Source organism: Cephus cinctus, unplaced genomic scaffold (assembly GCF_000341935.2).
Source record: "Cephus cinctus unplaced genomic scaffold, Ccin1 Ccin1_scaffold1146, whole genome shotgun sequence".
Classification (NCBI taxonomy): Eukaryota; Metazoa; Arthropoda; class Insecta; order Hymenoptera; family Cephidae; genus Cephus; species Cephus cinctus.
The window spans coordinates 277,953-295,419 of record NW_014333641.1 but is presented as its reverse complement, the minus strand read 5'-3'; the positions used below and the strand labels follow the sequence as shown (position 1 = coordinate 295,419).

The following is a 17,467-nucleotide window of genomic DNA, read 5'->3' as shown; positions in this document are numbered from 1 at the left end:
ATATTTTGGATTTAAATATAAAAAAAAACCCTACGAATCATATTTTATTTGTGAATGCATTATCTATGAGCATATACGTATATATACGCATACTGTTCATATATAAAATAAATATGATTTTAAGTAAAATTAAAAAATTAAATTGCACTGGTTCGCCGCGATTTCTTATGATATCCAAATTATAGTTCTAAGCCGTGGTACAGATGTTCAATCAAATCTTGAAATTTGCGGGAACGATTTGATTATACATTCTACGAAATTGTGCACAATATATCTTTTTAGGATATCTTAAAAATAATACTGTCATTGGTCAATCGGAAGATAAGATAGAAGCCAATCTTATAAAATAGGTTGCAACACCCAGTGGTCCTAGGACCACTAGGCAACCTCACATCTGACAGGTATGTCCAAGCTGTCACATAATTTTTCAACTAAGTATTACAGTGTGCGGCTTCTTGAGTAGTGAACAGGTGAAATATCCACGTGGTGCAAATCCGTAATTAAATATTCAAAATGTCAAATTTATAAACGCGAATGCGCCTTTCGCAAGATATTACGTAATTAGCTGTTTTATAGCTACAGCTAGTTTTTTTTTTTTACTACTGTGCCATAGTATACTTCAAGAAAAAACAGATGAAACACAGTTCTTCGTTGTTGCATGCAGTAAACAGTAGTTTATCAATATTTCAGATGTCTTTTTTGTATTTTGAGTATGACAATTTTTTGAGATTTATTGTTCTATAAATTATTTCCTATCACGTGAAGATTTGAAGAGTCAAGTTATTGTCTTCAATACGCCTTTGATGATTGATCTTACTAATCGTACGAATTAATGTTATCGATGAAATACATTATAAAAAATAGCACCTCGACAATTTTAAACTGTTATCAATTTCAATAAGTTTACATATCCGAATTGTATTAACGTCTTTGTCATACTCTGTAAATTGCGAATTTGTAATTTTTTGTTTTCTGATAACACCAAAAAATCGATAGATTGTTTGTTTCTCAATTCTATGAAGTGTATCTGTATCACAGAATCAATAATGATTCATCGTCATTAATCTAATCTCCTAACTACCGCATTAACTTAAAATTGATGATAAATAAAAATTCTTATCTAACACTGTGCCATCGTCCAATAGTGTTCCGCATATTTGAACAGTGATGGGCAATCGGTGATTAGCACGAGTTGTTTAGACCTTATCACACAATGAGATTTTATATTTAACAATAACAATATATCCACGTTTCTTCATTGGGTAATTAATGATGTCTCTGATACGTACGAATTAGATACAAATGCCAGATAGGAATATCCAAAATAAGCCTGACGTTTTAGATTACATACGATCCAACGATTAGCCTATGATTATCGGGCATAGAACGCAATGATTTAACATTCAATAATCATCCATCGACCTGGATCAATTGAATGTACCAATAAATTGACGAATGATTTAATACGCTAATAATTTTTATTATTATCATTCCTTCTTCTTACAGTATGCAGTTCTCCTGGAGCCAAATCCTAGTGACTGCCTTCGTGGTGATACTTGGCCCTACCAGAACAACATCTAATTTGGTGGAAAATTTTGACGATCATCATCATGCATTACTCAGAGTTGATAACGACGACAAAGTCATCGATTATAGATTGCCAACCACCTTATCGCCTGAAAGTTATACGGTCCTACTGACACCGTACTTCAATAATTTCACATTTGATGGCGATATTTTAATTATAGTAAACGTCATCAATGACACTGATACAATATCATTGCATACAAAGGATTTGGTCATCAATCAAATTCAGATCAATAACACAGCTGGTGCTACGTTACCAGTTGCTGGAACCCAATGGGATTCTGTTACTGAAATTCTGACAATCAGCCTCAACAACACTTTGTCATCAGGCACGTCAATTTACGTGGGGATGACTTTCGTCGGGACACTGAATGACGACATGGTCGGATTTTATAGAAGTTATTATACCGATGCAAATGGAAATACTGTTTGGATCGCTGCCACTCAATTTCAACCGACCCATGCCAGACAAGCTTTTCCCTGCTTTGACGAACCTAATTACAAAGCAACGTTTAGAATTAGCATCAACAGGCCTGAAGAACTTCATGCACTGAGTAACATGCCGTTAAGGAGTTCAAGTGCAGTAAGGTAAGACTATGATGACTGATGAATTATCAAGAATTATTAAATTTCTTTGCCATCGGACGGTGGGTAATATGAAATACTCGAAACAACAGATTGATCAATAAATCTGAGATAAAAATATAAATCCTGACACTCAACAAATCCTTGGATTTAAATTGCGAAGTGAATATCTGATGGAAAAAACTCAATGGAAAAAAAAAAAAAACCGTAAGGAACCAATGACGTATCTTTTTGTTTTAGGGATGGACGCATTACGGATGCCTTCGACGAAAGTGTCCCCATGTCGACGTATCTTGTCGCTTTTATTGTTTCCGACTTTGAGAGCATATCTTCTGCAAACGGAAACTTCAGTGTTTGGGCTCGTTCCAACGGCATAAATCAAGGAGAATACGCATTGTCCTTGGGACCTAAATTGCTTTCTTACTTCACTAAAACTCTTGGGCATGATTATCCAATTGAGAAAATGGATATGGCGGCCATACCTGATTTTTCATGGGGCGCCATGGAGAACTGGGGTCTGATAACTTATAGAGAAACAGCAATGCTGTATGACGATGATCATTCTTCGTCGGTAAACAAAATCAGAGTCGCTACTGTCGTTGCTCATGAATTAACTCACATGTGGTTTGGCAATCTAATTACATTAGCTTACTGGGATCACGCATGGTTAAACGAAGGCTTCGCTAGGAGATTCCAGTATCTAGCTACTGATTCGGTAAGGCATACAGTCATACGAATTATCATTATGTCTATCAGGAACAATTGTTCAAATTCTTTTCCATCATTTTAGGTGGAGTCAGACTGGAATTTGAGTTACCAATTTGTAGTGACCAGTCTTCAAAGGGCATTGCTATCCGATGGATCATCGTCAGCTCATGCACTTTCAACTTCCGTTTCAACACGAGCAGAAATCAATGCGCATTTCGATACTATCTCCTATGATAAGGGTGCTGGAGTCATTAGGATGATGGAACATATCCTCGGTCAATCAATATTTTTTACAGCACTCAATAATTATATCAAAGCAAAGTTGGTGTACTACTTTAATTCATGCTTTATTTTAATGACTGATTATTAATTTTTTTTTTTTATTTTTTATAGCAAATATGCTAACGTGGTACCTCAAGATCTTTGGGACGCTATTCAAGATCAGGTCGATGCCCATGATATATTTTTGGATAATCAAAGGATAGAGACGATTATGAATACTTGGGCTACTCAAAGCGGTCATCCAGTCGTTAAGGTTGATTTTGACGAAAATACAGGAATTGCCAAAATTTCTCAACAACGTTTCTTACTGAAGCCATCCAACACGACTCCTACCAATGTAACGTGGTGGATCCCATTGACGTTCGTCAGTGCGAGCAATCCTGATTTTGAAAATACAACAGTCACACACTGGTTGGGCGATGAAAGTAGAACTATTCAGGTTAATGACGGAGTCGATGAATGGATACTGTTCAACATTCAAGAACTTGGATTCTTCCGTGTGAACTACGATGAGAAAACATGGAACCGACTAATCAACCTTCTCAACAGTGATGACTTCGAAATCATTCACGTACTAAATCGTGCGCAGATTATCGATGACGTTCTTAATCTTGCCAGAGGAGGTTACATCGACTATTCGATTGCATTGGATGCAACTAAATATTTAAGAAGAGAAACTAATTATTATTCTTGGAAAGCTTTATTCAATGGATTCGATTATCTTACTCAACATTTCCGAGGGCAATCTGTCTGGGTTCTTTATCAAGTGAGTATAAATATATGTATGTTATAAAGCGATCGTTTTAATTATTCGGCATTGTCAAATTTTAACATTCAATTATTTCAGACTCATCTTCTCAGCATTATTGACAATGTTTATGTAACTCTTGGCTTCAACGAACGCGAGAGTGATGACTTTCTTGATGGCTTGAACAGACAACAAATTTTAAAATACGCATGTAGTTTTGGTCATCAGGGGTGCATATCAAATTCTGTCAAACTTTTTGCTACATTCAAAGCGAATAGTTCGGCGCTGTAAGTTGATGAGCGATTGGACGACAACTTTTATTTCTCTTATATTTTTAACTAAATGCTATTTATTCTTTTAGAATCTCAGCTAATTTACGGGAAGCTGTTTACTGCACGGCGATAAAACATGGCGATGAAAGTGATTGGAATTTTCTCTGGAAACGATACTTGAACGCTAATGTAGCTGCAGAACAAAGCGTTATACTGTCTGCACTTGGTTGTACAGAAAATCCAACAATCATTAAGACGTATCTTCATTATGCTATCCGTAATAACTCCGGCATACGGTATATGGATAGTAGTACCGTATTCGCAGCAGTTTACACATACGGCGGTGTTGTAGGCCTCGAAACCGTAATAGACTTTATCGCAGAATATTATAGAGAAATGGAAGCATAGTAAGTTCAACTTTCAGTATACTTTGATATCATGACTTTTCAAGTATAGTTATACAGCACAAAAATTTCAGTTATGGAGATTTAAGCAAAGTATCCAGCATTCTTGCTGGTGTGGCAGGAAGATTATCAACTTCGAAATTAATAGAAAAGGTAATATAACGATTGGGGAAAAAAAATGGTAATTTATCAACATCAATAAATGTGCAATACATCATTTTATCTTTCAGTATGAGATCTTCGTTGAAACTTACGGTACCAATTTGTCATCTATAGAAAGTAACTTAAAATCCCAATTGACAACTGCCAAGCACGACTTGAATTGGTATCATGAAATTGAAGAGACAATTGTAAATTGGTTGACCAAAGAATACTCTTCGGAAACAATTGATTATCGTTTACCAACGAACATTAAACCAACTGCGTATAGAATTTTGATGATGCCCAATCTCTCGAATTTCACATTCAGCGCAACTGTTAAAATTGTAGCGACTGTTGTCAAAGAGACTAATCAGGTTGTTTTGCATTATTCACCGGATCTTACTATAATTACGTATACCATTATTACTGGGACAAGAACAATTCCAATTTTATCAAGTGTCCATGATCCTATAACTGAAAAGGCTACGTTCACACTGGCTCAAAATCTAGCAGTTGGAACAAGTATTACCATATCTTTCGAATACTCAGGAATTTTGAGGGACAGTATGGTTGGATTTTACAGAAGTAGTTACGTAAATGCAAATGGTGAAACGAGGTAACTTTCTTATCATTAATATAAATAAATATTTATTCTATAATAAAAAAGCAAACATTCTTACACAAAACTCTGTTACTTTCAGATGGTTAGCTGCAACGAAGTTCGAACCCACTCATGCCAGAAAAGCTTTTCCCTGTTTTGATGAACCAGCTTTCAAAGCGACGTTTGTTATTCGCATACAAAGAACAAAAGAGTATTCCACTATCAGCAATATGCCATTTTCTTATCAAACAATTTCGTGAGTAAATGGTGTTTCAAAATGAAACGACATTAAAAAAGCTTTGTTCCTTTTAAATTCAAAATTAATTATTATTTTTTTTTGCAGAGGATCTTACATATGGGACACGTATAAGACTAGCATAGAAATGTCCACGTATCTTGTGGCTTTTATAATTTCTGATTTTTCTTATCTGTCCGCCACTACTGGTTACACTTTTGAATTCAATGCTTGGGCCAGACCAAATGCTATTGATCAAGCTAATTATGCTGTTACCTATGGACCACAGGCTCTTCATTACTTTGAACTTCTCTTTAATCAGCAATATCAAATTGATAAAATGGATATGGTGGCGATTCCTGATTTCGCAGCTGGCGCTATGGAAAACTGGGGTTTAATCACTTATAGAGAAACTCGTATGTTGTACGATGAAAATCATTCTTCAGTATCTGCACAACAGGCAGTCGCTGCTGTTATCACTCACGAATGTACACACATGTGGTTCGGAAATCTTGTAAGCCCCAAATGGTGGAATGCACTTTGGTTGAACGAAGCTTTCGCCAGATACTATCAATACATTGCAACGTCAAAGGTACGTTTTTATAGATAAAAAAATATTTTATATTTTTTTTCATAAACATACAAGGAACACAGATAACGTTTTTACATGAACTTTAAGATTGAGGTCGGTTGGAAGATTGATCAACAATTTGTTGTTGAACAACTTCAAGTTGTCTATAACATTGATGGACTGGAATCATCTCATCCAATGACGTATACTGTTTCAAGTCAATCAGAAATTGCTGGAATATTCGATTCCATTACTTATGCAAAAGGTGCCAGTGTTGTTAGAATGACAGAACTCTGTTTGGGTACAAGTATCTTCAATGCAGCACTGCATAATTATTTGGAAGCTCAGTAAGTGTTGTTTCATTGATAGTTAAATAAGAACAGACAGAAATAAAGAAATTGATTAATGAAAAATTAATTTGATTTCAGTCAATACGATGTGGCCGAACCTGATGATCTATGGGAAGCAATTCAGAGAGAAGTTGATAGTAATGGCCTAGTCCTTGGTAGTACAGTAAAGACAATCTTGGAAAGTTGGACAACGCAAGCCGGATTTCCGGTGTTATCAGTCAATATTGATAACGGAGTTGCTACCTTGAAACAGGAAAGATATTTCCTGAGAAATCTCAAATCCACTTCCGCTGCTGTTACTTGGTGGATACCAATAACGTGGACTTCTGCAAGTAATGCTAATTTCAGTAATACTGCTGCACAATATTGGTTCTCCAATGAAAGTGCAAGTATTAATATCAATGATGGAACCGCTGAATGGATAATCTTCAACGTCCAAGAATCTGGTAAGGATAAATATCTTGAAAGTCAATATACATATGTGAATGTAAAATTAATAAATGAATGATTTTCCAGGATTTTATCGTGTCAATTATGACAATGCATCTTGGTATAGAATTATTATGCAACTGGAAAGTGAAAATTTTGAAGTTATACATGAATTGAACAGAGCGGCCATTATCGATGACTTATTGAATCTTGCCAGAGCTGGTTATCTGGGTTATGAGGTTGCACTTGATGGCCTTCAATACATAATCAAGGAAACGAACTATCTTCCATATAAATCAGCATTTACGTCTCTTGCTTATCTAAATCGACGCTTCGCTGGACATAGAAATTACCACATATATGCCGTAAGAAGATATTTGATTTTGATATGAATAGATTTTTTAGTTTACAGCATCAAACGTCCTGGAAAAAGTGTTATCATTTTTTTTAATTATTCTTCAGTATCATATGCTAAATCTTATCGAAGAAACGTATGACACTCTTGGCTTTAATGATAGAGTTGATGACTCCTGGCTTACCCTTCTCTTAAGACGCGAAATCCTTGCATGGGCATGTCGATTTGGACATGAAAATTGCATTAGCACGTCGCTCCAGTACTTTGCTAATTGGAGAGCCAACAGCTCTAGACCGTAATTAACTGATGATTTATTTTTATTTTAATTGCACATTTCTCATTCCTTAATAACAATATTGTTTTCTACCAATCCTTAGAGTTCCCAAAAATCAGAGAACCGTAGTTTATAACACGGCGATCAAATATGGCTCATCGGATGATTGGCAATTCTTATGGCAAAAATATTTGAATGCAAATGTCGCCGCTGAACAAACTGTCATTTTGACAGCGCTCGGTTGCAGTGAGAACGTGACACTGTTGGAAAGGTTAGTGTTCCAATATTAATTACTCACACGAAAGATAAAATAAAAAGTAAGTGAAAAATGAAAAATTTAACATAAAATTGTACCATCAATATATTTTGTTGCGCAGGTACTTGTTGTACGCCATTACGAGTTATAACGAAAGCGGAATTCGAATGCAAGACAGTACTACTGTTTTCACTTCAGTTTACAGTGGTAGTCTTGTTGGAGCAGAATACGTGCTTGACTTTGTTGCACAATATTATATAAAAATGTATGAATAGTAAGTATCATCAATTATTTCTTAAATGCACAAAAATTCGTAATACCATAAAGAATTTTTTGCTTTCAGCTATGGCAGTTACACCCAGATCGGCAGTATTATCTCAGGAGCTGCTCAATATCTTTCTACTGAAGAGCTTGTGAATAAATTCGAACTTTTCATACAAATTCACCAGATTAACTTATCCAGTATTATATCAACCTTGGAATCATCGTTGACTTTGGCACAGTACGAACGACAATGGTCAGAGAATAACTTGATTACCATTATAACTTGGATTAAAAACAAATATGGTTCTATGATCGACGTTACCGAATCAACGACCGTTACTGTCACTGTAACAAGTTCAGCTGACAGTGTCTCAAGTACCATAAGTGATGACATAACAACATCCACAGCAACAACACCCGATGATAGCAATGGAACAACTGCAACCACAAACGGCAGCACAACAAAGGCACCTGATAATAGCACTGAAACAGTTTTAACCACAATCGACACCACAACAAAAGCACCCGATAGCAGCACTGAAACAGCTGTGACCGATACTACAACCACAACAACAAATTCTGATAACACTGAATCAACCGACGATTTTGATAATACAATTACTACTCCATCACCTGCAAGTAATGAAACTAACAGTGAAGACACAAGCTCTACCACGGACTACAGATTGCCGACTAAGATCCTACCAAGCAGATACGATATTTCTGTCATCCCCTACTTAGAAGATGGAAACTTCACTTTTGATGGCACTGTGCAAATTGGAGCAGTTGTGGCTGAAGCAACGAACACTATTGTACTTCATATAGACCAAATCACTTACCACGATGTCACCGTTACGCTTGGTTCAACCACACTTGACATTGAAAGCATATCGAATTCCACAACCTATCATTTCCTAATTATAACGCTTAAGTCAACGTTGACAGTTGGTAGCCACATAACTATTACAATCACATATCAAGGAACGTTAAATACCGAGATGCGAGGATTTTACAGAAGCTCGTACGTCAATGCCGCTGGCACAACACGGTTAGTAAATTTCATCAAAGATCAAGACTATTAAAAGAGCAATACGTATGATAAACTATATTTATCACATTTATAATCAACAGGTGGTTGGCCTCTACGCATTTGGAACCAGTTGGTGCTAGGAGAATGTTCCCATGTTTCGATGAACCAGCATTAAAAGCAATCTTCCAAATACGTGTATCCAGACCAAAAGATTATGTCGCTGTCAGCAACATGCCATTGTCAAGCAGTTCCGCTGCCGTGTACGTTGATAAGAAAAATCAGTAAAACATTAATCTCCTACCGTACAGGCAATAATTTTTTTCTACATTTTTCAGTAACGGTCGCGTCTGGGACACTTTCGAAGATACTCCAATAATGTCCACGTATCTGGTTGCATTGATAGTATCTGATTTTAACTATTTGATGGATTCAACGTCGTTCTACAGAGTGTGGGCCCGTAAAAATGCCATTAATCAAGCAGAGTATGCCTTATCTATAATCGACCCCCTTGTAACCTTCTTCGAAAATAAATTGAACCATGAATATCAGTTATCAAAATTGGATATGGCAGCTCTACCAGATTTTGCCTCTGGCGCAATGGAGAACTGGGGCCTTATAACTTATAAAGAAACGCGAATGCTTTACGATGAAAATCACTCATCGATTATTGATAAGCAAATAATTGCCAACGTTATATCGCACGAAATTTCTCATCAGTGGTTTGGTAATTTGGTCAGTCCACTTTGGTGGAAGTATCTGTGGCTTAATGAAGGATTTGCACGTTACTTCCAGTACCACGCTATGGCTCAGGTAACGATCATTGAATTACCACAATGATCGTATGTGATGTCAACTAATCTATTTTTCATCAATTGCTATTTTTTAGGTCGAAAAAAATTGGGGATTAGAAAATCAATTTGTAGTGGAACAACTGGAGGCCTCATATGCTACTGACGGTCTCACTTCCAGTCATCCAATGACTCATGACGTGTACACCCCGACAGCAATCAGAGGAATCTTCGATACTATTTCATATGCCAAAGCCGCCAGCGTCATTCGCATGGTGGAGAAGACGTTTGGAACAGAATTATTTAATAATGCCCTACACAATTACCTCGAAGCTCGGGAATATGATGTTGCCACACCCGAGGATCTTTTTGATGCGTTCCAAGCCCAAGTTAATGCAGCTGGTATCAAACTGAATACAACTGTTCAAGAAATCATGAACACCTGGACCACTCAGGCTGGCTTCCCAGTTGTGTCTGTTGTTATTGCGAATGGCACGGCTACGTTATCTCAGGAACGTTTCTTGCTTCGCAATTACGTGAATTCTCCAATAAACGTAACATGGTGGGTACCCATAACGTGGGCCACGAAAAGTAATCCTGACTTTAGTACAACGACGCCGAAATATTGGTTGAAAGAAGCGACTGGTTCTGTGGTACTGCGTGCTTCGGATGAGTGGGTCATCTTTAATGTTCAAGAAGCCGGTAACGATACGGAATTTAATTTAATGATATTTCATAATTAATCACGATACAATCGTTTAACCAAATTATTCATTTCAGGTTACTACAGGGTTAATTACGATACTGACTCCTGGCAGCGGATTATTTATTTACTTAAGAACGATGATTTGGATATCGTTCATGTACTGAATCGTGCCTCGATCGTGGATGATCTTTTCAATCTTGGTAGAGCAGGCTACGTGCACTATTCTACTATTTTTTCAGCGACACAGTATTTGACTCGAGAGACCAATTATCTGCCATGGCTGTCTACATTTAATGCTCTTGTATACTTAAAGAGACGCGTGGCCGGCAGACATCTTCAGGATCTGTTGCAAGTGAGTGCCCTTGAAATTTTGTTATAGGATGGGATGATGAACCGTTTTGATTTTTTTAAAAAATTTTTTTTTTCAGAGTCACGTCTTGACCATCATACAACCCAACTACGACAGACTTGGTTTTCATGATATCGATGGTGAAGATTATTATGACAAGTTGCTAAGACCATACATACTTAATTGGGCCTGTGATTATGGTCACGAGAAATGCATTTCTACTTCGCTGCAATTGTTTGCTGCGTGGCGTGCCAATTCTTCCGCACCGTACGAAAATTTATTGCCTGGCTTACGTTATGTAAGAATATCGTTTGACTTGAGTGTCAAATTAAGATTATGCTTTTTTTTATAGAATTCCAGTCAATCAAAGACCCGCAGTCTACTGCACCGCCATTAAGCATGGAGCAGCCGAAGATTGGAAATTCCTATGGGAGCAATATCTTAATTCTAATGTTGCCACCGAAAAGATCACGATTTTGAAGGGCTTGGGTTGCAGCCAAAACACTGCTATACTACACGAGTAATTGCAATGATAATTAACGTCACGGTAAAACCGACGGATCCACTTGATACATTTATTTCTTATTTCAGTTACTTGAAATCGGCCATTACCGAAAATTCTGGAATTCGATTCCAAGATAGTTCGACTGTCTTTAGTTCAGTCTATTCTACGGGTATAACAGGTGCTAATTACACTTTGGACTTCATCGAGGAACATTACAACGACATGTACGATTAGTGAGTAAAAGAATTGTACGAGATCAAAATTTTCATAAAATTTCTTTAAATGGCAGACAAAAATTAACAAAACAATGTCTTTCAGCTACGGAGATTTCAGCAAAGTCCGATCGTACCTGAGTGGTCTTTCTCTGCGATTGTCTACGAAAGAGCTCGTTGAAAAGGTACTTGCTATTTCAAATACCGTCTAACCAAAAATCGTATAACTATTTTTCATAAATTACTTTTATACAATTGCAGTATGCAAGATTCATTGACAACCACGGCTCTAATTTAACGTCGATCGTAAGGTCATTACGATCATACTTAGCCAGAGCTCATTACGAACTGAACTGGTACACCGAGTATTCGCCACAAATTTACGAATGGCTCGATACAGCCTATCCCAGTAAAAGCCACAGATTGCCAAGAACAATTTATCCATCGAGTTACGACATATTTGTTACACCTTATCTCGAAGAGGACAACTTTGTCTTCGATGGCAAAGTTACGATAATGATGACGGTTGCTGAAAACACATCAGCAATAATTCTTCAAGCAAACGAGCTAACGATAAACAGCATTATTGTTTTTAAAAATTTGATTTACCCACTTAAAGTATCTAGCTACACCCTGAACCCAACAACTCATCGCTTCAACATTTATTTGGACAGCACTGTTGTTGCTGGTACAATACTGTCCGTCTACATCTCGTACAGTGGTATTTTGAATGACGATATGACAGGATTTTATCGTAGCTCGTATAGGGACGAAGATGGTAAAACTCAGTAAGACCTTTTTTTTTTATTTACAACGTTAATTTTTTTTTTCGAATTTTGCCTAATTGCAACAATTGAATTTCAGCTGGATCGCCGCCACACAATTCCAACCAACCCATGCTAGAAAGGCTTTCCCGTGCTTCGATGAGCCATCTTTTAAAGCTAAATTTAGTGTCAATATAGAGAAATTAGAGTCTTATGAAACTCTTAGTAATATGCCACTGAGATGGTATGATACGTCAGATACCCCAGGTCGTATATGGGATGCTTATGAGGAAACTCCAATCATGTCATCGTATCTGGTTGCCTTCGTCATGTTCGATTTTGAACTGATGGGGAGCCATCACGATTTCAGCATATGGGCAAGACCTAACGCCATTCAGTATGCCGATTATTCGTTTAAAGTTGGTCAGGAAGCTTTAGGATTTCTAGAAAATTATACTGGCGTTGCGTATCCATTACCAAAAATGAGCATGGTGGCTATACCCGACTTTGCTTCAGGCGCTATGGAGAATTGGGGTCTCGTAACGTATAGGTGAGTATTTTATACAACGGTATTGACGTAAAAGGTTAAAAGCTCTTTGTTTGAACTCTTCAAGCATTATAGAGTTTGATGAAAAATTGAGAAACTTATGCATTCATTAAGGAGGCGCTATGACAAATCGTTATTTGACAAATAATATTATTTGAAGAATATTAAAAACAGCTATTAGTATTCTTTGTTATATTAAAATTTTTCTTTTTAAGGGAATACGGTCTTCTGGCAAGTGATAACGTGACGTCAGCGACATACAAAAAATATATGACCAACATAATTTCTCATGAGCTTGTACACATGTGGTTTGGTAATTTGGTAACTTGCGACTGGTGGGACTATACTTGGCTCAATGAAGGATTCGCACAATATTTCCAATGGATAGTCAGTGACTCTGTGAGTATAATAATTTTTAAGATAAAAAAAAATTAAAAATGAATAAATCACCTTTTATCCCCGCTGTCATTAGATTCAACCGGAATGGAACTTACTCCAGCAATTTGTCGTCTACCAACTTCAAGTAGCGATGCAGGCAGATGCATCTGCGACGATTCATGCTATGAATCATGACGTATCGTCTCCTGCAGAAATTTCTAGCGGATTCGACACAATAGCTTATGGAAAAGGTGGGTTAACACCGATAACGAAAAATCCGAGAACTAACCCACGTTACCTTTGGTTGTCCACCCTTCGGTCAGGCATCCGCAAGCCAGGCGAACGCTAGCCAATTATTTTTTCACTGGAAATTAACGAGCCGGTATGACCTGGGAGTTGGGGTGGAACAGGCCCAACTCCGCCAAAACGAGAGCTCGGACGGAACCTATCAGATAACTTAACGGATCCTGTAGATTTTTTGGGGACGCGTAAAATCGAGAAACGCAACCGTAGGTTCTGATCTTTGGGGTCGCGTAAAATCAGCAAACTCAACTGGATGCACGAACGAGAGCGGACGGTTACGGAAATGCACGGCCGCTCAGGCTGCTAGGTTGAGCTAGAGAGGGTCGGAGTAAGCGTCAGGCAAATAGTGCGAAATACAGAGAACAATTGATCGAGAACGCAAACGAATCAAAGCTGTAAAATCGAAATCCCTCAACCGATTAATAAATTGAGAGCACTCACCGGAGCTGGTGCAGCTGATCCGTGAAGGCCGAGAACCGCATCCAGGAGACACTCGGGGGGGCACTGCACTAGGACACAACACTGCACTCCCGGAACACTCACAGAAAATCCATCGAATTTCTTGGACATCGCGAGAGCAACGCGAGAACTACACAAACGAAAGTACTTTCTATACCGTATCGAAATACGGCTAGAAAAACTATAAACAGACAGCACGGGAGCGCGACGCAGCTCGTGACACGTCGGTCGGTGTCCCGAGACGGACTGCTTTTACAAAGTAGCCAAATTCGAGAACTAATCATTCCGATCATCTGATTGGTCGAGATCCTTATAGGCGTTAACTCTTCCATCTCCCTCGAGTCGTCCCTTTAAACCAAATCGAGAGCGTTCCTTAACGAATCGGTACGTAACTTTTGGAGATCTTCAACGGCCGCTTCCTCAGGGCATCGGGCGACAGCTGGGCACCACGTCCTTAACTCGGGTCAGGGCGTTCCTCCCCTACCCTTAAACGTATCAAAACTATAATTCCGCCCGCTGTACAGCCCTTTGCCCATCTCCAGCAAGGTGTCGGTATCTCACCCGGACCTCTGCCGATCCGTGGAGACGTCTCCGTCGGGTACTCTCCTCTGCCGGGCAACTCGGTACGTCGAGACTATCTCCCCACGGCAGATTCGAGCACCTCGACCTCAACTACACAATAACGAAATCTTATGAGAGCATTGGCGTAACTATAGGAATCAACCCGAGAACGTAGCTTCTCAGCAGGGTGGTGACCCGAAGGGAACCAGAAATCGAGAACGTTATCTTTATCGTAGCCGGAGTTGCCTTGTGACCGTGAATCGAAAAATGACGTCACAAAATATATATATTATCACAAGAGAGAAATATTGCTAAACAAAAAATTTCATTTCAGCCGCCAGTGTGATCCGTATGATGCACCATGGTTTTGGTTCAAACGTCTTTACTAATGCCTTGCACAATTACCTGGTGGAACATCAGTACAGTACTGTACTACCTGAATACCTGTGGGACGCCATGCAAGCTCAAGTTGATAAATACCCAGTATCGGATGAGTTCGATGTTTCTGTATCTACGATCATGAACTCTTGGGCAAGTCAATCCGGTATGCCACTAGTTCATGCCACCTTGGACTACGGAGGACTGACTCTGTCACAGGTACGTTAAAAAGAAATATTCAACACGAACATCGGGCAACTGAGTTATAAACAATAATTGTACATTTTGTATACAGGAACGCTTCATGTTTAACCGCAGCCTGTCTTCGTCGTATAATTATACGTTCTGGATCCCAATAACGTATACAACAGCTTCCAGTCCGAATTTCGAGACAACAACGACAAGAGATTGGTTCTATAAAACGGAATCGATCTTCGATGTAGGAATGCCCGATGAATGGTACATTTTAAACATCCAGCAAGTTGGCTATTACCGAGTGAATTATGACGAAACCAATTGGGCGCGTTTGATAGCTGTACTCAAAAGTAATCAATATCAAATAATTCACGAGATGAATCGTGCGCAGATCATCGACGATCTTTTGAACTTGGCTAGAGGAGGATACGTTGACTACAGTCTTGCGTTGAACGCGACTGAATATCTGGCAAAGGAATCGAATCATCTTCCTTGGAAAGCACTTTCCAATGGTATCGCTTATTGGACGTATCGCTTTGAGGGACATTTGATCAAGAGTACCTTCGGTAAATACATTCTCGAAATTATTGATAAAGCTTATCAAGATCTTGGCTTCGAAGATTCCGAGGACGAAGGCCAATTAGAACAATTGAACAGACAGCTCATTCTCAAATGGGCATGTCAATATGGGCATAAAGAATGTATTGAGAGATCGAAAGAATTATTTGCGGCTTGGCGTGCTGATAACACGAAATGGTATATATACAATTACAATCGATGGGTCGTTAATTTATCAATTTTTGTATTGATCTAGTTTCTGATATCTATTTTATTACAGGATAAGTCCCAATGCCAGACCAACTGTCTACTGTGCAGCATTGAAATATGGTTCTCACGAGGACTGGTTGTTCCTGTGGAATCAATATTTAAAATCGAATTTTCAATCCGAACAAGTAGTCATTTTGAATGCACTTGGTTGTACGCAAAATAAAACGATACTTGAAAAGTATGTTATAAATAAGTGAACGTCGGTTACGTAAATTATTATGGTTGCGATTAAAATATTAAATTTTATTGTATTTCAGCTACCTAAGCATCGCCATAGCCCCGGATAATGTTATTCGAAAACAAGATATTTCAACTGCCTTTTCTTCGGTCTACACAGCTGGTCAATTTGGATTGGAAGCAACACTTAATTTCCTTTATGAGCACTATACCGACGTATACAGTTAGTGAGTGTCTCGTCGATTATCCCAATTATTATTAATCGCCATAAATAATTGATACTAATAATTTTTTATTACAGTTACAACACGTGGAGTAGCGTTGGCAGCTTATTCTCCAGTGCTGCCGCATATATTTCAACTCAAGAACAAATAGAAACGGTACGTGTCCTTTTCCTCATGTAAATTTAACCTTTTAAAAACAGAATCCAACGCGAAGATTCATTATGGAAATTTTCTTTAATTCAGCTGGAAGCCTTCATCGCTGCTAATGAAAATAACATTGTGGAAATCATCGCAACCCTAAATTCAGCAGTTAGCACAGCTAAAATGAATTACCAATGGTTTGAAAGCAGCTCGCCAGATATATTAGCTTGGTTGGAATCGCGAAGTCATGCCAACGAGGAAATACCGGCACAACCCGATATAGAAGAAAGTGGGCTCAGTCGCAACACGCAATTCATATTGATATCACTGTTAACGTTATTAATGGTAATAATATTGGTAACATTGATTTGCGTAATAATTTACTGTAGAAGAAAGCGACGATTCACAAAGAAAATAGTTAAATAACAATAATTACTGATATCATGACTTGTGATATTCAAATTTCGCATATAGCATACATATGTAAATATAGTATACTAACTTGATTTTAATAAAGCTCAATCAAGTATCCACATGCGTTAAGGAATCGCCCAATAGAAAAGTGTGTTCTGTGATTATGGGATTTGACGTCACGAAGGATGAATTATCGTAGGAACAGAATGAGAAGAGCGTCGTACAAATTAATACGACTTTATTATCGCGGTATCAATTGTAACATTGTATGAACAATACAGTGTCAAAATTATGTGTACGAAAAATCGTGGAGCGTACAATAATTGAAACACAAAAAAAAAACTATCATCAATACCAGTCATGGCATATGAAAGTTTTCGATAACTTATTATAAGAATATGACAATTGAGAAATACTTAGAGTTATCGTCTTCAAGTGTCAGAACG

General features: G+C 37.9%; 1 protein-coding gene across 2 annotated transcripts; it reads left to right on the top strand.

Moving 5' to 3' along the window:
• The first annotated feature begins 331 nt into the window (after positions 1–331).
• On the top strand, positions 332–17,138 carry LOC107272255. 2 transcript variants are annotated; one of them, XM_015749248.2, is made up of 36 exons: positions 332–401; positions 1,507–2,175; positions 2,413–2,887; positions 2,963–3,201; positions 3,274–3,928; positions 4,010–4,197; positions 4,272–4,589; positions 4,661–4,739; positions 4,817–5,343; positions 5,429–5,584; positions 5,672–6,155; positions 6,243–6,481; positions 6,563–6,930; positions 7,001–7,278; positions 7,376–7,563; positions 7,646–7,813; positions 7,920–8,072; positions 8,142–9,110; positions 9,194–9,352; positions 9,428–9,902; positions 9,979–10,582; positions 10,661–10,938; positions 11,015–11,202; positions 11,288–11,455; positions 11,527–11,673; positions 11,759–11,837; positions 11,914–12,440; positions 12,517–12,966; positions 13,179–13,362; positions 13,436–13,592; positions 14,999–15,261; positions 15,338–15,993; positions 16,076–16,243; positions 16,323–16,469; positions 16,544–16,622; positions 16,710–17,138. In XM_015749248.2, the coding sequence occupies exons 2-36, from the start codon at positions 1,508–1,510 to the stop codon at positions 17,031–17,033; spliced, it is 11,205 nt and encodes a 3,734-aa protein (XP_015604734.1). In that variant the 5' UTR covers positions 332–401; position 1,507; the 3' UTR covers positions 17,034–17,138. The 2 variants fall into 2 exon arrangements, with proteins under 2 accessions (XP_015604734.1, XP_015604736.1); XM_015749250.1 differs by lacking the exon at positions 332–401 and adding an exon at positions 1,412–1,437.
• The last annotated feature ends 329 nt before the right edge of the window (positions 17,139–17,467 follow it).